Source organism: Crocuta crocuta, unplaced genomic scaffold, assembly GCF_008692635.1.
Source record: "Crocuta crocuta isolate KB4526 unplaced genomic scaffold, BGI_CrCroc_1.0 scaffold95, whole genome shotgun sequence".
NCBI lineage: Eukaryota > Metazoa > Chordata > Mammalia > Carnivora > Hyaenidae > Crocuta > Crocuta crocuta.
In genome coordinates, this window is record NW_027530971.1 from 8,224,444 (window position 1) to 8,246,171 (window position 21,728).

Below are 21,728 nucleotides of genomic sequence, written 5' to 3' on the forward strand. Positions count from 1 at the left end.
GAGCCCTACATTGGGCTCTGTGCTGACATCTCAGAGCCTGGAAATGCTTCAGATTTTGTGTCTCCTCTCTCCCTGCCCCTCCCCTGCTCGTTCTCTCTCTCTCTCAAAAATGAATAAACGTTAAAAAATTTTAAAATAATAATAAAAAAAGAAAGGAACCTAAAAAATGGTGTCACAATCTTGCACATAATAAGTGGTTAAAAAATACATCAATGCCACACTACGCACAGTCCCATACCTTGAGGAGTACCTGGAGTTTGCTTGTACAAGTGGGGAAAGCTACAGCTTGTGAGTAATGGTCAAGTGGTGGGAGGGTGTTATCTGAAGCCAGAGGGGCAGCTGTAACCCCTGATCGGGGGTGGGGGGGGAGACTGAGGCACCTGGTGATGTTTGAAGCCTATGCTTTTGTGCATTTTGTGTAATCCTACTGACAGTGCTGAATTTAACTGGAGTCCTATGATCCTGGAAAACAGGGTTGACTAGAGAACCCCCTTTTCCTCTCTACGTTCCAGAAATAGCTCACTGCAGAGAACCACACTTTCTGTGTGACTTAGAGAAGATTCACGGATGACCCCTTGTTAACCTGCAGGAAGGCCAGATGCAGACCCTCCAAATTCCCTTTTTCCGCCTTATAAATGATTAGATGAGTTGTTTCGTCTCACTGATCTATTGGAACAGGATGCTTGTTAACGCTACTTGGGTTAAGCTTTCTCCCCCTCCACCCCCCGTCCCTGAGGTTTGTCAGCCTACCCTCAACAGGTACAATCCTCTGAGCTACTCTATCTGATCATGCCCTTCTCTCCACGCTTGGTTCTTTTAAGCCTGATGACCTTTCCAGAAAAGAAAAATCCTTTTGCTTAACCTTTAAAAAATAGTTTTAAAAAATATTTAATTACTTTTGAAGAGAGAGAGAGAGAGAGAGAGAGAGACAGAGCGTGAGCAAGGAAGGGGCAGAAAGAGAGGGAGACACAGAGGCAAAAGCAGGCTCCAGGCTCTGAGCTGTCAGCACAGAGCCCAACGCGGGGCTCAAACTCACGAACCGTGAGATCATGACATGAGCCGGAGTCAGACGCTTAACTGGCTGAACCACCCAGGCGCCCCTCACTTACTATTTGAAAAGCGTTGCAAGGCTCCCCGTGGGAGCACCTTCCCTACTGCAGCTGTCCCTGTGCTACCCTGGCAAAAACCTATCAAATGAAGTGTCTCCTTGTCGCGGTCCAGATTTGTGTTTTATTTGACATGACAAAGTTGGCTCAGGAGGTTGCATGCAGAGTTCTGCTTGCATCTAGCATTTCTTGTGGATGAAATAAACATCTGCATTATGCTCAAATTATTCTCCAGTGCGTCAATGGCATGGGAACTAATTCACATTTCAGAACAAGTGTTAAAGCTGAACTCACTACGATGTCTGGCCCAGACGTTCTGAATCTCAGCAGTGGATGCAGCTGCTTCACACGCTGGGGTCCCAGTTATGTGATAGTCTTTTAAACTTAGGGAAAGATTTTGGTAATACTTAAAATTTTTTTAACGTTTATTCATTTTTGAGAGAGAGAGAGAGAGAGAGAGAGAGAGAGAGACAGAACATGAGTGGGGGAGGAGCAGAGAAGGAGACACAGAATCCGAAGCAGGCTCCAGGCTCTGAGCTGTCAGCACAGAGCCCAACTTGGAGTTCGAACCCACAAACCATGAGATCATGACCTGAGCCAAAGTTGGATGCTTAACCAACTGAGCCACCCAGGTGCCCCAGATTTGGGTAATATTTTAGATTCTTTGCAAAAATCCATATTTCCATTCTCTCCCATCTTCATCTTTATCTTCAGGTAAACCCTCTCTGCACAGGGCATCCTCCTAGAACTGACCTCATATCCATGAAAATCACAGAATTTCAAGGTGAGGAGGGATTTAAAAATTTCTTGGTCCAAAGCCTTTATCTTATGAAGAAGGAAGATGATATTGCTGATAGTGAAGTCCTTGGGTCAGGTCCAAGACTAAATTCATCGCTGAGACCCTCATGCTTAGCTCAGGACCTGGTATGATCAGGTTCTCAAAAGGAATCAAAATTAATTACAAACCCAAAGGGAAGTTCCAATGAAAGGCATCAAGGCAGGCACCTTGCTTGGTGGTCTCTTGAAATACACCAACTGGCCAAAGGTTCCCCTTCCTTCTAAAACCAACCAAAAATTATTCTCATGCCCACCCTCTAAATGCTTCCTAAACCATCAAAAATATAGAGGCAACTTTGTGTTCAGGGAAGACTGAATTGAACCTTTTCTATTTTTCCTATTTGACGGTTTTGGCCCATATCACAGTAGATGATGTGGATTATAAATGGCCAGACTGCACACTCTGAAATGTGACTCCTCTGGGAGTTTTTAATCTATCCAAGACACAGACAAGCACAGCAGGGAAAAGTGAAAATATCTCTGCTTCATTAGTGGATATTTATGAGCTTGCCTAGGGTCGCCATGGTGACCAGACAGAGGAACTACTTGTAGATGCCAGTACCTGTGGAAGATCTCAGGTAAGAGATGAAGCTACGTTTACAGACAATAAACTATGTTCCAGGTCACTGAGCATTTGTTTATTTAATCCTCACAAATACCTACAAGGATGTTAGTATTACCCCATTTAAACCTGAGAAAACTGAGGCTCAGCTGCACTAAGCCATTTGCTGAAGACCACATAGAACTGATCTGAACTTGGGACCATCCAGCCCTGACATCTTTGTGAATCAGACTTCCTGGAACTGTGAGGATCACCGTGCTTTGACCCAGGTGGTGGAAGTTGGCATAAAACTGCACAGAGACATGCACGTAGCCAGGAAAATGCATCACTGGGGCTCTCAGGGTCCCAACCAGCCTCACTCAGGATGCCACAGGCCACCATTCGCATGATCCAGCTCATCTGTCACTCTTCCCTTTTTCCTCCTTTAGTTTCTTTCTTCTCTGACCCCGGAGAAGAAGAATCAGGTTGCTTTGCTTGATCAGAATCATGTACAGAGTGGCATTCTGGCCAACGGTTGGTGGCTGTTTTGGATCAAGGCTCAATCCTTGTCTCATCAGTTGAACCTGATGGTTCGTGTGGGTTCTCTGAGAAGCAGACCCTCAAGCAATGATTTAAGCACAAGGTTTCACTGGGAAGGTGCAGGGGGCTGATTGGTAGGGGAATACGGAAGTGACTCAAGGAAGAGGAGGAACATGATTGGGCCAGCTATTGCAGCTAGAGACTAGAGTTAATTCCCCAGGGAAAACCCAACACAAAATATTTGCCTCAAAATATTCTTCCACTCAAAGGTGGAGGGAAGAGAGGTAGCTATACATCAACCCCCCTAGTGTCACTGGGTGAGGGCTGCTCCCTGGGGATGTCAATTCCTGGTCACTTTCAACTGGCTCTACACCTCGGAAGAGCCACCTTCCTTAATTGGGGGGGGGGGATGTCTTCAGGCTGTAAGATGTAGATACTGACTGCTGGAAATGGGCTAGAGCCCGCCAGAAGTTCACAGGAAACTGGGTGGGGCATTGTCAGCTGCTGCTACATCAGGGTTGCATGGTTATGTGAACAAAAGCGTGGCGACTTGTGTGCAAGGGTCTGCCCTCTGGCCACTTGGCTCATATATGAGCCCCAAAAGCAGCAGACACTGAGTATGATCGGGCTTCTTCTTGTAGACAATAGCCTCTTCTTTCAGAAGACCAGACTGCTTTCCCAACGTAGCCCATAATAACAGGCCAGCATCTGGGTGCCTCAGTCGGTTAAGCGTCTGACTTCAGCTCAAGTTATGATCTCGCAGTATGAGTTCTAGCCCTGCGTTGAGCTATGTGTGGACGGCTCAGAGCCTGGAGCCTGCTTCAGATTCTATGACTTCCTCTCTCTCTCTCTCTCTGCCCCTCCCCTGCTCACACTCTGTCTCTCTCTCAAAAATAAATAAAGATTAAAAATTAAAAAAAAAAAATAACAGGCCAACATTTCACATGTTATCTCATTGACCACCCAACCCCACCCCTGCAACATTCCTGTAGGGCAGGGTTATTATTTTCATTTTACAGCAGACCAAACCAAAGCTAAGAAAAGAGATAATAATGCCTATCTGAGGATATCATTTTCCAAGGTGGTTGTAATGAAAATGGTGGTGATAACAATATACTTAGAGGTAATTGTGTATTACTCCTGGTCCGTTTATTCATCTATCCCACCATCTAGAGTCTCACAAAGTGCTTTCTTTGCACGTAGAAGGTGCTCAATGAATGGTATATTCCACTGAAGTTCTGGTTTATGAACGTATTTATCAGAAAGATCTTGTCAGAAACAAAAATGCATAGGGTAATTAAGGAGGTATTTTTGTTCAGTTTGTCACAATAGGCAGAGCCATCCAGGTGTGAAGGTCAAAGTATCTGGGCAGAGTGGCTTTACCTTAGACTTACAGCTAGGAGTGCACAAGTTACAGGTAGGGTGATGTAGAGCTAGAATTGTTTTGCAGTCAGAGGAAGTCTCAGCCAGCTGAACAGGAAGTGTTTATCTCTGTGTCTGGCTGGTTTTGGAGGGACAAACAATTCTAATTTTAATCACTCGTGAGACAAAGAATGGGAAGTTGAGGGTCTTCTGTGGTCGGTTTTGTTACAGGTAAACAAGGGAGTCATCTGTGACTTGTGGTAGTCATGATAACAAGTGTCCAGGGAGTGTTATCTAAATTTTATGGATAAGGGACGCCTAGGGGGCTCAGTCAGTTAAGCGCCCAACATTGGCTCAGGTCATGATCTCGAGGTTCATGGGTTCGAGCCCCACGTCCGACCCTGTGCCGACAGATCAGTCTGGAGTCTGCGTCAGATTCTGTGTCTCCCTCCCTCTCTGCCCCTCCCTTGCTTACTCTCTGTCTCTCTCTCTCTCAAAAATAAATGAACATTAAAATAAATTAAATAGATAAATAAATTGTATGGGGAAGAGTGGTCCTTTTGGGCAAGTCATTTCCAGGATGGAGGGATTTTGGAAAACAAAGGTTAGGGAGATATCTGAACTGCTGCTGTTTTCCAGGATCACAGGACTCAGAGAAAGTTGACCATTGTCAGTTTCATTAACAAATATGTAAAAATTAAACTATATTTAATTATATGTTATGCCTCATTTGTTTAAAAAGAGGGTTCCTGGCTGGCTCAGTCAGTGGAGTATGTGACTCTTGATCTCGGGTTTGTGAGTTTGAGCCCCATGTTGGTTGTAGAGATTACTTAAATAAAATCTTAGGGACACCTGGCTGACTTAGTTGATTAAGCGTCCAACTCTTAATCTCAGTTCAAGTCATGATCTCATGGTCTGTGAGATTGAGCCCCGCGCCGGGCTCTGTGTTGGGCTCTGTGCTGACAGTGTGGGGTCGGCTTGGAATTCTCTCTCCCTCTTTCTCTCTTTGCCCCTTCCTGGCTCGTGCTCTCTCTTTCTCTCTCTCAAAAATGTAAAATAAACATTAAATTTTAAAAAATAATAAAAAATGATTAAAAAATAAAAACAGAAACTACTTACACATACACACACAGATGCAGGAAGGGCAAATTTTTCCCCGAAGACAAATGCACTGCTTTTGAGATAAAGATCTAAGTTCTTAGCCAAGCCTCCAAGCCCTACCTGATCCAGCCCCTTTATACCTCTCTGGGCTCATCTCAGGGCCCCCTACCTCTCTGGCTGGGCATTCGAGCCTCCGTTGCTTTTTCTGGAATGTTCCATGCTCTCTTTTGTCTGAAAACTGTTGCCCAAGTTGTTTTCTCTGCCTCAAAAGCTCTCCACCCCTCCTGACTTCAACCCTGCCCGGGTTTAGACACTTCAAGCTTTTCTGACTATCTCTTACCTTTTCAGTACAGACCAGTTCCTTAGTTAAAAATCCCCAAAGATTCCTCAACCACCAGAAACTTCTCAACCACTTTGAAGCAACTATCTTCATTTGAATGTCATCTAGAATATGTAAGAAGTGATAAATAAATGTGTCTTCTATGATACATGTGCAATAAGAACTGCTATAACTGTATATATGCCTTTGATGTGGTTTACCCCCAGAGTTATCAACTGCGTGTTTGGCAAGCACTATTAGATAAATCTATAATCCAGTGAAATTTTTGGTTATAAACATTATAAGAGCAATGGGTTCACAAACACAACATGGAAAGCACTATTAAATTTTGAGCATAACTACTTTAGTAAATAGTTATTCTAAAAAAAAAAACACCAAAAAATCCCTGAAGATCAAAATTCTTTTCCTTTAGAGCAGCACCAATGGAAATACGTTAAAATCACATGTGTGATATTAAATTTTCCTCTTGGCAAATTTGAAAAAGTAAAACGAAAAGGTGAAATTTGATTTTTTCCTTTTTAAACTTAAATTTTTTAAGTGCAGTGAAATATACATAATATAAAACATACCATCCTAGCCATTTTCTTTCTTTTTTAAAAAATCTTTATTTATTTAAAAAAATTTTTTTAACATTTATTATTGAGGAACAGAAAGACAGTGCATGAGCATGGGAGGGGCAGAAAGAGGGGGAGACACAGAATTGGAAGCAGGCTCCAGGCTCTGAGCTGTCAGCACAGAGCCCGACGTGGGGCTCGAACCCACAAACCATGAGATCATGACCTGAGCCAAAGTTGGACCCTCAACCGACAGAGCCACCCAAGCGCCCTCCCATCCTAGACATTTTCAAGTGTACAGTCCAGTGGCGTTGAGTACATTCACACTGTTGTACAACCACAGACCGTTTTCATTTTGCAAAACCCAAACTCTCTAACCATTAAGTGACACCCTATTCCCCTGTCCCCCAGTCTCTGGCAACTCCCATTCTACTTTCTGTCTCTGTGAGTTTGACTACTCTAAGTACCTCATCTAAATGGAATTATACAGTATCTGTCTTTTTTACTGACTTATGTCACTTAATAATGTCCTAAGCCTCATCCACATTGTGGCAGGTATCAGCATTTCTGTCCTTTGTATGGTTTGTTCATCCATTCAGGGACACCTGGGTTTCTTCCACAATTTAGCTATTACAAATAGCGCCATGAACATGGACATACACATATTTCTTTAAGACCTGGCTTTCAGTTCTTTGGGGCTATCCACCCAGAAATAGACTTGCTGGATCATATGATAATTTCATTTTTCATTTTTTGATAAGCTACCGTACTGTTTTCCATAGCAGACTCACCACTTTATATCCCCACCGACATCACACATGGGTTCTCATTTCTTTTCATCCTTACTAACACTCATTATTTTTTATAGTAGCCATTCTAATGGGTGGTGAAATTAATTTTAATAAGACATTTTATTTATCCCAGTGTATCTAAAATATGATCGAGTCTATGTACAATCAATAAAAAATTGTTAATGAGGTATTTTACATTTCTTTGGTGCAAAGCCTTTGAAATGTGTTATATATTTTATTCTTACAGCAGATTTCAATTAAGGCTAGCCACATGTCACTCAGTGGGTTAAGCAACTCTTGATTTTGGCTCAGGTCATAAGCTCACGGTTCATGGGTTGGAGCCCCGCATTGGGCTCTGTGCTCACAGCACGGAGCCTGCTTCAGATCCTCTGTCTCCCTCTCTCTGCCCCTCGCCCCCACAAAAAAATTAATAAATATTTTTAAAAATTTAATAAAACAATAAAAAAAAGAAACTAGCCACATTTCAATTTCCCTAGAGTCACATGTGGCTAGTGTCTCCTACTTTGGATAGCCCAATTGTAGAGCATTTAACTCAGTTAAATAATATGTATTCATTGGTGGGTATTTCTGTCTGGCTGTCTCCCCCATTGACTCCAAGCCCCAGGAGGACAAAAGATGTGTCTGCTTTGCTCATATGCAGTCACTTGCTGAAGGCTGGCACAAACCGGGGGCTCAATAAACATGTTTAACTAAATGAATGAATTAACGAAGAGTGTCACTATTAATATCTTTTTGTCCTGACTTTGTTCAGACTCATCTGTAGTTAATTTCTAGGAATAATTTGCAATGCTTTGTTCCCTGACCTGCTTTCCAGGCCTGCTTCTTAGCTCCTGGGAAAGCAGAGAAATAAATGTTACCCAGGCAGACCCTAGATTCTGGAAGAGATGGAAATAGCAAGTAAATGCTATTGTAAGGGAGGAGAAATATCTTGCTGCTACCCAACTTAGGTTTTTGGCTGGGTCTTTATAACAAAAGGCAGATTTACAAGAGAAAAGCATCCAAATTTATTTAAGGTAAGTTCTGTGTGACATGGGAGACTTCATAAGGAAATGAAGACCCAAGGAAGTGTTTCAACCTGAGTATTTTTACACTTGGTTTGATGAAGAGTGGGAAGTCACGGAAAATGTGTTAGGACGAAAGGGGTATGAGCGAAGAGGAGGAAACTGGAGGAAACTAGCAAGGCCTGTTCGTCCTGATTTCTCTTGAAGCCTCTTGGGGTCCTAGAGATAAGGATGCCCCTTTCCTCTGGATGGAGGGAGGACATTTCTCACACGAGAGTCCCATGACCTGCTTCAAGGAAAGGCCAAAGAATCCTTCCTGCACCTGCCGATCCTCAAATTCTTTCCGTTTAAAATTTTCAATATGTCAAGGTGCCATATTTTCAGTGAATGTGTCCTGAATCCGGTAACTATCACAGCGATACACAGCTCACTGGGTTCATTGGAGGATAAATATTATCTCTCTAACACCATGGAGATTTGAGAATACAACCTTCGTCTCTTTAAGGTTATTTTCTTTAAAAAATATTTTTTAAATGTTTATTTATTTTGAGAGAAAGAGAGCACGTGCGGGGTAGGAGCAGAGAGAGAAGGAAAGAGAAGGAATCCCAAGCAGGCTCCACCTGTCGGCGCAGGGTTCGATGTGGGTTCGATCCCACAAACCATGAGATCATGGCGTTAGCTGAAATCAAGAGTCCGACATTTAACCAACTGAGCCACCCAGGCGGCCTCAGAATTATTTTCAGTGTAAATCAAGGAAGAGGAAGGGTTAACTATTAATCATCAGCATTCCAAGGTGGAAAATGTGTAGGCAGTGGCCAAGAACCTGTCTCATAGGAGGCCCTACGTGGGAGTGGAGGTAGGGTGGGGTATTTAGTCCCCTTAGGGTTTCCCACAGCGGCAAGTCACGCCCCCCACCCTGGATTTTGTTACAGGACTATGAGTTGGCCACATGGAGCCTTTGAATGAATTAGAGAGAGGTGCTCTCTCTGGGGAGAGCAGGTGGAGCAGGCACCGGATTTTAGCATAGTCTCACTTCCTTGTGCAGTGAGCAACCTGTTCAGCTTCAAGTGCTGGTCCTGCTAGGTGTCTGTAGGGCAGTCACTTTGAGGTGAACTTCCACTCACTAAGTACACCAGGTGGAGAGAGAAAAACAAAAGGCCTGGGGCGCCTGGGTGGCTCAGTCAGTTAGGCGTCCGACTTCGGCTCAGGTCGTGATCTCACGGTTTGTGAGTTCGAGCCCCACGTTGGGCTCTGTGCTGACAGCGCAGAGCCCAGAGCCTGCTTCGGATTCTGTGTCTTCCTCTCTCTCTCTGCCCCTCCCCTGCTCGTGCTCTGTCTCTCAAAAATAAATAAATGTAAAAAAAGCCCCAAAAGGCCCACTGATTATCTTTCTTTGAGAACTCACCGTCACAGGGATTCAGATACCTATGTTATTACGAGTAGTGAGTACATTCTAAGCTAGTCACTTGAATTCACTAGTTCAACTCTCACAATGACCCTATTATACTATCACTAACTCCATCTTTAACATATGAGGAGTCTGAGGCTCACACAGGCTAACAATCTGCCAAGGTCACCCGGCAAGTAAATGACAGAGCTGGGATTTGAACCCAGCTGTCTTGTTTCCTTAGACAAGGCAATGAGAAGCCACACTTGCCCTAGTTGTTGCTGACTTGGGCCCGTAAAGGTCACTTTTGCTCCTTCACCTTGTTTCTGACTTGTGTTTGAAGAGCCACACATCAGAAAGGGCATAGCCTTTTCTTAGATGTGCTGATACATTCCGGGCGCCTGGGGGGCTCGGTCGGTTGAACGTAGACTCTTGAAGTCAGCTCAGGTCATGATCCCAGGATTGTGGGGTCAATTCTAGTGTCAGACTATGTGCTGGGTGTGGAGCCTGCTTAAGATTCTGTGTGTGTGTGTGTGTGTGTGTGTGTGTCTCCTTCTGCTCCTCTCCCTGACTTGTTCTCTCTCTCCCTCTCCCCTCTCCCCGACTTGCTCTCTCTCTCTCAAATAAATAAAACAAAACAAAAAAAAAAAGATGTGCTAAAACAGTCACGCACCAGGAGTACCAAGCTTGGGATCCATTCTGTGTTCCTCAGATGACTGTAACTCTTTGCTCTGGACGTTGGCTCAAGACTTCAGGGCTTTGCTTTGGAGGGCAACTGCTTCACCCTCATTTCCTAGTTATTTCAGGACACCTCCCTGGAGTACCCAAGTTCTGACAGCAAACACCCACTCCGATAACCAGAAAACCTACACCAGTCTGAAAATTTCAGAGGATGGATTGTCTAGTATTGTTCTCTTTATACAATAAACTTTTGAAATGTTGCAAGCAAAAAAAGCCATTCTGGAATGTGTAGAAATTTCGATGCTTTCAGGAAGCTGGCTGTTAGAGGAACCCTCATGTGAAGGCTTTTGTTAAGTGTTGGACCAGATTAGTAAATCAAACAATTACACCCCCCCCCCCCCCCGCAAGATCAAAACAACAGCTTCCACCTCCTGGCATTTACGAAAGACTAGAAACCGTGCAAAGGCTGTACCTCCATCATTATCATCATTTCTCTCTCTCTTCTTAACAGCTTTATCGTGACATAGTTCACACACTGTACCATTTACCGTTTTAAAGTAGACAATTTGGTATTTTAAGTGTATTCACAAGGGTGTGCAGCTGTCACCACTACCTCGTTCCAGAACATTTTCATGATCCCAAAAAAGAACCCCTTGCCAGTTAGTTAGCCCTCACGCCTTGTTCCCTCTTCCCCCACCCCCTGCTCCAGGGTGGCCACTAACCTACTTTCTATCTCTATAGGATGTGCCCGTTTTGAACATTTGAGACAAGCGGAACCACACAGTGTGTGGTCTTCTGTGCCCGGATTCTTTTACTTAGCACATTACTAAGGTGGATCCGTATTGCAGCACGTATCAGTACTTTACTCCTTTTAACGATCAAATAATATCCCACTGACAGGTAAGCCACATTTTGTTAATCTACTCATCAGTTGCCAGGCATTTGGGTATTTCCACTTTCTGGCTACCCCCATCTCTTATTCCTCTTGCCACTCATTAGAAGCATGCGTTGTCCTCCGTGGATTGAATGAATTACATTTTCCTAGAATGCTGAAAAGGACAAATCTTTCCAGGAAATCATTGACTGGACTTAAAGACCCAGAGACCAGTCAAGCGCTGATTCTTTTATCAGGAAAGAATAGGTGTTCTGGATTTCAGCTTTCTTCCCAACCCCATCTCTAAGTTGAATCAAATGAAAATGTCCTCCTGAACCATGAATCCAGCTCCTCGAGTGTGGAGATGCTTCTATTGAAAAGTTCTGGCATTGTTTTATGTTTCCAGCGCTTGGTGGACTCCGGGAGACCATCTGGTCCTTCCCACAGCCCATAAGATTCGAGCAGAGCACAGTGGATCAGATGTTCTACTTTGCAGGCCTGGCTGGATCCAAATTCCCCATCTAACAGTTAACAAGGGAGTCACTTTGGGCAAGTTGCTGGACTTCCCTGAGTTTCAGTCTGGTTATTATAGAAAGGGATTAAGAGTTGCTGTCAGAACCAAGTCAAGTGTCAGGGCAATGCCTGTCATGTTGTATACTCAACTACTCACTTCCTATCTACCTATTTCTGGTGGGAGATACCTCTGTGCTAAGTTGCTCCCACCAAATCCAGACATGCTCGTTCTTTTCCACTAATCAACCCTAACTCTTCCGCTCCCCCACTCCCCCAGTATCCTTTCCAGGCTAACTTTTCACTCTTCTGATCTCATTTTAAATACCACCTCGTTGGGAAAGCCCTTATGCCCCTCTTTTTAAAGCACCCTGTATTTTTCATTACTGTATCGGTTTGCAATTTATTTACTTTAATGTTGTTGGGGTTTTTTGGTCCATCAGCTGTGCACCCCACCAGGGAATCTGTCTTGCTCCCTATTTCCTCAGTACGAACAGTGGTCTAGGATCGTGGCAGGCATTCATCAAATATTTACGGAAAATAGTCCAACTCGCTCCTTGAACTGAGGTTCAGAGAGGGAAAGCATCCTCCTCCAACTCACACAGCGTAAGTGGCATATCTGTCCCCAAGTATCCCTGTTCCCAATCCACACTCTATCCCCTGAGCCTGGTAAGAATTTTTCTAACGTGTCCCCTAATATATTTGAGTGCCAAGGAAAACTCCAGAAAGGGGAAGAGTAAAGAAGAGGGCAAAATAGAGAAACCTCTTTGTGTTTGGCCTGCCTCTTCCCCTCCCGACCTTAATGCGGACATAGTGTAAAGCGAGGGGCTGTAGCAATAACGACGTGGCAAGGTAGCCACGACAACCGAACTAGCGAAGGAACAGCCGTGCAAGTGAGGCGGGGGCTGAGGGGAGGAAGAGGTCAAGACAGAAGACAAACCCTGCGCAGGCGCAGCCGAGACGTTCCGCTGGCGCCCCTCCCTGCCCGGGCCAGTCACCGGACTCCGTGGGCAGTCAGCTGACGCGGCCCTGCGGCCGTCACGTGACGGAGGGCGGGGCGCCGCCACAGGGCGCAGGCGCAGATCCTAGGCGCCCGGGTCAGCTGACCCGAGGGGGCGGTCGACCGTTCTAGGCCGTTTGCCTCGGCCTCAGAATCGCCGGCGCCATGGCCAGCCAGTCGCAGGGCATCCAGCAGCTGCTGCAGGCCGAGAAGCGGGCCGCCGAGAAGGTGTCGGAGGCCCGCAAGCGTGAGTTTCGGGGTGGGGCGGCCAGGCGTGGTGCCAGTGCATGGAGCGCGGCCAGGCCGCGGGAGGGTGTAGGTAGACGAGGCCCGAAAAACTGCGGCCCGGAGGGGTGGTGACAGTCGCGGGGGCTTGGGTGTCTCCAGACTGTCTAGATATGAGGCTCTGGAAGGCTTGAGGGGCGACTGGAAGCCGCGATGTGGGGTAGGAGGGCGTGGAGACAATAATAGGTGGATGACCTTCGTGGGGTCTGGGAGGCTTGCGAAATGGGCTCTCCTGATGGAACTCGTTTTTCCGGCGGTCACTTGCTCCTTTCGGTTGTTTTGTTTCCTTGTGCAGAGCTACCGTAATCCATGCTGTTGATCACAGAGTCCTCTTTGCCACGTCTGCTTCTCTTGTTCGTTAGCCACCATCTACATATTCACTTTTCCCCCATCCCTACAGCTAGCATATTAGTCCGGGACGCTAGGTTTTCTGAGGCTGTGTAGCGGCCTACTTCGTTAACTCCTTAAAAAGATTTTTTTAAAAAAATGTGGTTAATATGTGCCAGACGCATCATCCCGTGCGCCAGTGACCAGCTGGTCATAGCATCATATGCTATTCAAAGTCCCAGTGAAGGAAGCCAGTACTGGGGGGGTGGGGGGTGGGGTTAGTTGCAGGTGAGACGGGAGCTAGAGTTAGAAATGTAAGGTTACTAAGGAATTTCACGGGTGGATCTAGTTTCCTCCAAGTCCATTCTCCTTCGGGCAGTCAAAGTCCACCCTGGGATGCAGATAGGACTTCCCCGCCGTCTTCAGTCAGTTTAGCGCCTGCAGAAGAAAGACCAGATTCCTTTTTCTTTTGTTTTTAGCAAAACAACAGACTTTACTGAGTAAAAGTACAAAGCTCTCATGAGTGAGAGGGGTCCCGACTGGGTTGTCCAAGGCCAGATTCCTGAATAGGGTGGAGGCAGCGTTTTTGGATCGGGCTCTGGCTTTCTTCCCTCATCTCATTTTTGGGTTCTCTCCTCCAGTCATCCTGGGCCACTGATGCCTTATTTCACCTGCAGCCTTGGCACAGCTGTTTCCTCCGATTGAAAGTGCCCTTTCCTAGTTTCCTCTCTCTTTAACACTTAGTCTTCCTTCAGGTCTCAAATTTAGGCAGCAATTCTTCCAGGAAGCCTTCCCTGCTTTGTCCTCTCAAACTAGGCTGAGGTCCTTCCTAAGACCTTATTTCTGTCATCTCAATGCAGTAACTGGTTTCTTTAGGCCTTAGGCTCTAGACTAAGCTCCTGGAGTACAGGGACCATATGTGATTTAACTGTATGTATTCATTTTCCCATATGGTGAGATAGATATCTCTGTTCCTATTACACAGATGGGTGAGATGAGGCTTAGCCAAATGATGTGACCATATCATGGGAAGAAGCATAGCAGGAGCCTAGAGGCCTCTTTTCCCATGCAAGGATCATAACCCTTAGTAATTCCTTGGGGTTTTCTCCTGTTATAAGACTTACACTTTGATCCCATACCCAAGTAGATTTCAAGCACGGCTCTTATACTTTCTAGATTAGAGGTTCTGTGAAGCTCTGCATTTCCTGGGAAAAGCTTTCTTTGAGGAAGCTGGGGATGGGAACAAGCCTTTTATTCTTGCCCTGGTGACTGGAAAGTTCTGTGTTCCTCATAGAGTATTTCTCATCATGCTCTTGATGAAGTATTTCCAGAATGACTCCGCAGAGTTTGTCCTGTGCGGAAGTATGTGAGGTTATTTAGGAGAGGTGCAGGCACAAATAGTTGGACAATGGTCAGAATAATTCTGAGTGTCTTGGATGTTGGGATCATGTTTTTACATTTTTCTTTATGTCATCAGGCTTGGTGCAGTATCTTGTATAGCTTGGATGGCTATTGCGTATCTACTGAGTGGGTTTGTTTTAAAGGAGTGAGTTTATGGCTAATGCACGTCTCAGAATTTGCTGTAATTAGAAACAGAAGTATTGACAAGAGCTACTGTTTGAAAGAAATCACTGCGTTTTTTGATCTGTAATTATGGTTGCCTCGCCATAATTCCAGTTAGGAATTGGGAAGAGGCAGTACCTCATGTGGCAAAAGGATCCGACTTAAATTTTTCCTGAAATCATTGCTTTTGGCCATAAAACTTAAAAAAAACCTGTTACGGTTTATTTCCTTGATGTAGAACAATAAAATACTGGCTCCCACAAAAATAAGATTTACAAGAAGTATGATTTCCTGTTCAAGTATATATTTTTGGGTCTCAGAGAAGCCTATCAACCATTGAACTTTGAAGATGTCCGATGTGCAGGGAATGGTTTTGTCTTTAATTCAGAGAGCTGTGGGAGTTGAGAGTGACCAGGAGAGTGGCATTGTGAAGTTATGTGGTGCTAGCACTTTTGAGCCAGAAGTGTTATTTGTAGGTTGTGGGCTTAGAAAAGCTCTTCCGCTCTGAAGATTGGCTTTGGAGATAGGTGGTGAGGAGGACAGCATGCAGAGGGCAGGGGTAGAAGTTAGCTCCCAGGGGCAGCAGTAGGCCCTAGATGACACTGGAGTAGACCTACACTTGCAGAAACAGGCTTTGGGTTTTTAGAGATCGTTTCTTCATCAGGAGATGGGAGGTTAAGTTCACTTTCCTTCATCCACATGGGGTGAGAGGGATTTGGGAAATTGATGTACAAGGATGTCTAATAAAGCTTACTTCTAGATGCGGGGTGCCTTTTGCTCTGAATTGGATAAATGCCCAGGTTGATCATCTAAGACTCCTCCCACCCCGCCCGTCCCCTCCTCCCCTCACCCCCACTCCCCAATTTGGGTTTCTTAGAAGTGTGATCAGTGAGCAGAGAATCAAAGCAAAGAATATGTGCTGGCTGGTTGTACGGTCTGTTTTCAGATGGGGGCTGATGGAATTGAGAGAATGTTTTTAGCTGTAAGTTTATTCTTGTCTAGAAACCAGAGCCCCCGCGTCTCCTCACTTCCTAGATGCTTGTGTGATTGTACTGTCCAGTGCTCTCCATTCAGGGTGCCTGCCCAGAACCGCTTGCATTACTTATTTCCTTGTGCACAGGCATGGTTTCTAGTTTCCAATATTACATCGCCTGTCTCCTTAGTTACAGTTTAGGTTAATGTCTCTTGGGAGCCTAGTCCTCTCCTTTCTCAGCTTCTAAGCAGACCTCTAGTTATAATCAGCAGCATACCTGGGTGTTCACTTCTTGGGAAGAGCAAGAATTCTCCAGGTGGGTAATGTCACCCATTTTATGTGGGTTCTTTTTTTTTTTTTTTTTTTTTTTAACTTTTTTTTTTTTTTTCTTTTTTTAACATTTATTTGTTTTTGAGAGAGAGAGACAGAGTGTGAGCGGGAGAGGGGCAGATAGAGGAGACACAGAATCTGAAACAGGCTTCAGGCTCTGGGCTGTCAGCACAGAGCCTGACGCGGGGCTCGAACCCACGAACCGTGAGATCATGACCTGAGCTGAAGTCAGACACTCATCCGACTGAGCCATCCAGGCGTCCCTCTGTGTGTCCTTAACAGTAAAGATTGAGAGACTATTCTGACACGTTCCAGAATTTTTTCCATCATTTTTCTGTCTGTGGTTATGGAAGGCGGCCCTTTTTATCTAGTCACTTCCTAGCTAAGTACAGCTTGTAGGAGGCAGGAGCCTATACTGCCAGTTAGCTCTGAATTCCCCCATGCACGTTTCTTGGCAACTATAGTGTAAGACTGTTTTCCTTGTGACCTGTTAGAATTTACCATCTCAGTCTCTGCTTCCTCTTCTACTTGTCTTTTAACCACTCCTTGATGCAGCTTTTTCCTTTGAAACCAGGAAAGAACCGGAGGCTGAAGCAGGCCAAAGAAGAGGCTCAGGCTGAAATTGAACAGTACCGCCTGCAAAGAGAGAAGGAGTTCAAGGCCAAGGAAGCTGCGGTGGGCCTGGTTTATTTTCATTACTGCTTTAGTTCCCCGAGGCTTTCTTCTTCTTCCCTTTTCCCCAGGCTCTCGAAATATCCAGCATAGCTTGGAAACTGTGATTTCTGGGAGAAATGTGAAGATTTGTCTATTGAGTGCTCAGGCTGAGTCTCCTAGATGGTCCATTTTTAACTAACGTTGAACCCTGGTCTTCACTTAGTCATTTCACAGATATCTATTAAATCTGTTAACCTGTGCCGGACTCTAGGGGGTCAGTTGTGAACAGAAAGCGACATGGTTCCTGCCTCGTGAGTTTACCTGCTAGAGTCTGCTGGTTGGGGAGAGTCAGCAATAAAATGCAAGTCTGGCGGAGCCCCAGCTGTGAGAGAGCTCAGTGACCATAAGCAGACGGAGCCCCACGTCAGCAGAGTAGAGGCACTTAGCAGTAGCACAGGCTGGGCCAGGCAGCCCACGCTGCATGCTCATAGTACAGCGACAGATCCCAAAGCAGGGACAATTCTGGAGAGGGGAAAGGATGGAGGAGGGCTTCACAGAGAAAGGAGACTGTCAGGTAACAGCAGTTCAAACTGGTTTTAAGGAAAAGGAATTTATTGGCTTGTGTAATTAAAAACCCAGGCAAAAGGCTAACTTTATTTTGATACAGGAGCTTAAATGATGCTCTCAGGACTTTATTTCCATTGCTCAACTCTGCCCTTGTCTTTGTGGGCTTCCTTCTCGCATTCTCCCGTGTGGCCTTCACTGGGTGTCCAGGCACACACCCTCCTGGGCCCGAGGCACATCTCCCTCTGAGCAGTAAGTAGCAAAAGTTCCTTTCGTCCTTGCACTGGGCGGCTACGGTGCTATTAAAACTGAAAACGTCGCCAGCTCTTGAATGGGGGTAGATTGGGGCTGTAAACCACCAGACCGCCCACCACACAGTGTGGGAATACTGCCGTCAGGGCAGCCACCTCGTCTTAGTTTTACATCTGCGCTGCAGTTACTTAGAGCCAGGGTCAGCGTTGTGGCGTAAGCATGAGCTCTGAGGTTTCCAGCCATGTTCACAGTGACCCCTTCGGCTTCGTGACGCTTATTGAGGCTGGGTGTATGGTGTATATGCACAGAACAGAGGTGATGTCCCCTCTCCTACCCCTCCCCCGCAGTGGGGTTTTGGACCTTTCAAAATATGAGTTAGCAACTGAGCTAATATGAGATGGCCCCTTATCCCGCTAATGTGAACAGTTATAGTACAGTATGAAGAGTCTCCTAAGTTTCAACTCAGGGAACTTGGGTTTGAATCCTTGCATGTTCACTTTGACTTCTTTGAGCCTGGGTTTCCTCATCTGTGAAAGGGGAGGGATGGCTTCCGTATAGGTTTTGGAAGAAGTAACACGTGAGAGAACGCTTTCTTGTTACACACTGTAGTGGGCATACAGACAGGAAGGCCCATAGCTGTTAATGTATCGGTAAAGAGGTAGGGACAGGTTAGAAGATAGAAAGGATCATATCCAAAATAGTTTTGTCCTCAAGAACCTGATAGGTCTCATTCTGATCAAGTAGGCATACACCTGACAAAAAGCCAGCCATACTGTGAAGATAAAGGAAATTTATCTTCCTTTACGGACCGCCATGTGTGTTAAATTGTGGATAGAATTCAAAGGGGTAAGACACGAATATGATAACAAATTCAAGCAGTAAAACAGGGCAACAGCAAAGTAGTCTTCCTCCCACCCAGACCTACACTCCTCCTCAGAGACCGTCACTGTTAGTAGTTTCTTGTATATCCTTCTAGAATAATTGTGTTTGAAAGAAAAGATGTCATGTATTCATAATGCTGGTGAATCCAGTGCTGAGTGTAAGAGCTAGAACGCTAACCAGTGTTGGTTAATGTAAACTGTGGGTTCCTCCTGAATTGCATCCCCTCGTGTTTAATTTTTTAAGAGGGTTTTTTTTTCTCTAACATCAATGATATCTTTCCCTTTTAACACCACACAAGGAAACACACTTANCTGCTGAGTGTAAGAGCTAGACCTCTTACACTAACGCTAACCAGTGTTGGTTAATGTAAACTGTGGGTTCCTCCTGAATTGCATCCCCTCGTGTTTAATTTTTTAAGAGGGTTTTTTTTTCTCTAACATCAATGATATCTTTCCCTTTTAACACCACACAAGGAAACACACTTACTAACCACACTGACACCATTTTATAGCTTGCTCTTTTCCTCTTAAACTGCATTTGTTACAGCTCGCTCTGTACACATCTGCTTTTCTTTAGCCACAGTGTTGTCTGGTGTGCGGGCACCATGCTCTGCCTCACCAGTCCCGGGTTACTGGGTCTTTAGGTTCTTTCCAGGCTTCGGGTGAGGCGGTGCATCAGGCTCTATAGAGCGGGGAATGGGTTGCTCCCCGGGGTGATTTCTGAGCGGTGTACCTCCTCATAGATGTCTGAAGGTTGGCCACCAAAGGGGTTGCGTCTGTTGTTTTGTTCCCATTAACTGGTCACACCACCTTCCCACGTGCTCTTGAGTAGTGAGGTCACATTGCCTGTCACCAATTCTCTGTATTCACCGATGAGACTAGGTTTCCCCAGCGCTAAGGAGGCTGCGCCAACCAGCGCGTCCACCTGACCTTCCTGTGTGTCCTTGCCCCCGACTGCAGGCTCTGGGCTCCCACGGCAGCTGCAGCACCGAGGTGGAGAAGGAGACCCAGGAGAAGATGACCATCCTGCAGACCTACTTCCAGCAGAACAGGGAGGAAGTCCTGGCTAACCTCTTGGCCTTTGTCTGTGACATCCGGCCAGAAATCCACGAAAACTACCGCATAAACGGATAGGGGACGAAGGGGACGAAATGCGCGCGGGTCGGCATTTTAGGTGCCTTCCTGCTTATGAGGCTTCGGCAAAGCTGGAGTTACGTTCTTGTGGAAAGGCATTAGATTATTTGTGTGTGTCGTATAGTAGGCCCCTTCATTTCTTGGAGAATAGCAGATCTAGCTCCTTTGTACAGACTTAGAGCTTATCCAAAGATCTTTCTCCTCTTCCCTCATATTTCTTAGAAATTTAACGTGTATATGTTGTCTGTTTCCTATGCCTTTTAGCCCAAGCAACATATATATCAATACTTTTTCTTTCTTAGATGTAGTAAAAAAAAACAAAAACAAACTTTTTTTTTTTTTTTTTTAAAGAAAGAAAGGGATTAAATATTTTTTTTTTCCCTATAGCTTTCTTAAAGGTCAGGGGCTTTATCTATGAAAAAGTAGTAAATAGTTATTTGTAACTTGTGTGAAGCAGCAGCCAGCCTTAAACGAGTCTTTTCTGGCTAAGGGTTAGAACAATAAATACTACTATAATTGTTTGGGCTGCTTTTAGTTTCTCCTAATCAAAATTACTAGCTGATAGAATTCAAGAACTTGTTACGTCTTGATACTTGGTGTACTGGTCATCATTTAAAAGTAAAGACTTTGTCATGCATTTTCCCTCCCTCTGGTTCATCCCTTTTGATAATGCAAAGTGCACTCTGACCCAGATGTGCAGAATTTCACTTCGGAAATTAAATTAGCACACGTATCACGTACACGTTTGCACACATACTTAGAAAATGTATGTATCTTAGCAGGAAGGAAATCACTTGTGATTTTACCCAACCCACTAGTTTGAAAACAGCATCCAACTAGTGAGTCTGCAGTCTGTCTTTTATCTACTGGGGCGGCCTTGGGCCAGTTATCGAGCCCTATTTCCTCCCTACTGGGCTACGTGATACATGTAGTGCCTATATAGGAACTTCATGCTCACTCTCAAGAGTTCAGTGCTCTGTGGCTCTCTTATTAGCTGAAAGTCTGGCTGCAAAATAATTTCTAGTAGATGAAAACAGTTGAAGGACAGCATAATGGGATTTCCTTCCTTGTTCTGAACTAGTAGGAGGGAATTAAATGCCTTTTAAAGAAATCACATATGATTCAGGATGGGTTGGTCTCAGGCCACGTCCGTCTCTAGTTTCTGTTCTTTTTTAGAGTAGAATTCTTCATGAGTTTTCTATACGAGCGTGTCCAGTTTTTACTGTTTAAGCACTCCTGTCAGCCTGCCAGCCCACTGAAACCGCATGTCAAGGTCAGTGATGACCAGATTGAGAGGTCCAGTCTTCCTACGTGACCTTCAGTCCTGTTTGACAGGTCTGACTATTCCTTCCAGAACCACTTTCTTAGCTTTGTTGTGCTGTGATGTGCTACCCGGCCCCTCCTTTGTCTCTTGCTAGTTCCAGCTCCTCTTTTCCCAGGGGTTTGTTCTTGGACTTGTCTACACTCATTCCCTTGTTGAAATCCACCTACTTTTCATGGCTTTAAATAGCATCTATGTTAAAGATGCAAATTTATACCCACCTTCTCTCTCCTGAACTCTAGAGTTGTCAAATTGCTTATTTGCTATTTTGATTTGGATCTGTAATAAACATCTCCATCTTAACGTGTTCCGCACCGTGCCCAGTTTTGTTAGGACTTTGCTCTTGCTGTCACTGAGTACAGCAAACTCCACACCTGTGCCTACCACCAGGACAGATTTCCCAAACTGGGGGACCATGGAGAAGCAGCAGCTGCATTCACTGGTTTACACCCGGTTTCTAACCTGGTTGCCACTAGTGTTTTCATTCTGGATTAATAGGGTTGTACTTGCGTACATTTTTGCTTGACTCTTCACTTCCGGCCAACCAGCTGAATGTTGGTAAAATGGCAGAAGCAACATAAGAAAGTACTTCAAAAGGGGTGTGATGTAGGTTCAGTTGAGAGCAAAGGTGAGATGTGAAAAGTTAAGAACTTGGTCTAGCGGAGAGGAACCTAGATGGTCTGGAGAATGAACTGAATGTAACGTGAATGAGTGCAGAAACCTGGCTGTTCTAGAAGGGGGAAGGGTGGCAGTAGTGGCTGATGGGGGAGGCGGTTTGCAGGAGGGGAGAACATGTTT

The 21,728-nt window shown here is 45.1% G+C and overlaps 1 protein-coding gene across 1 annotated transcript; it reads left to right on the forward strand.

Annotated features, from left to right (window-relative positions):
• Positions 1–12,742: 12,742 nt before the first annotated feature.
• On the forward strand, positions 12,743–21,233 carry ATP6V1G1 (ATPase H+ transporting V1 subunit G1). The gene is made up of 3 exons (XM_077769921.1): positions 12,743–12,893; positions 16,699–16,799; positions 19,436–21,233. Exons 1-3 carry the CDS (start codon positions 12,812–12,814, stop codon positions 19,607–19,609), a joined length of 357 nt encoding a protein of 118 aa, XP_077626047.1. The 5' UTR covers positions 12,743–12,811; the 3' UTR covers positions 19,610–21,233.
• Positions 21,234–21,728: the final 495 nt, after the last annotated feature.

Coding starts and splice junctions, on each gene's coding strand:
- ATP6V1G1 (XM_077769921.1), top strand. CDS start 12,812: ATGGCCAGCCAGTCGCAGGGCATCCAGCAGCTGCTGCAGGCCGAGAAG. Junction 12,894..16,698: donor GGTGTCGGAGGCCCGCAAGC/GTGAGTTTCGGG, acceptor CTTTGAAACCAG/GAAAGAACCGGAGGCTGAAG. Junction 16,800..19,435: donor TCAAGGCCAAGGAAGCTGCG/GTGGGCCTGGTT, acceptor CCCCGACTGCAG/GCTCTGGGCTCCCACGGCAG.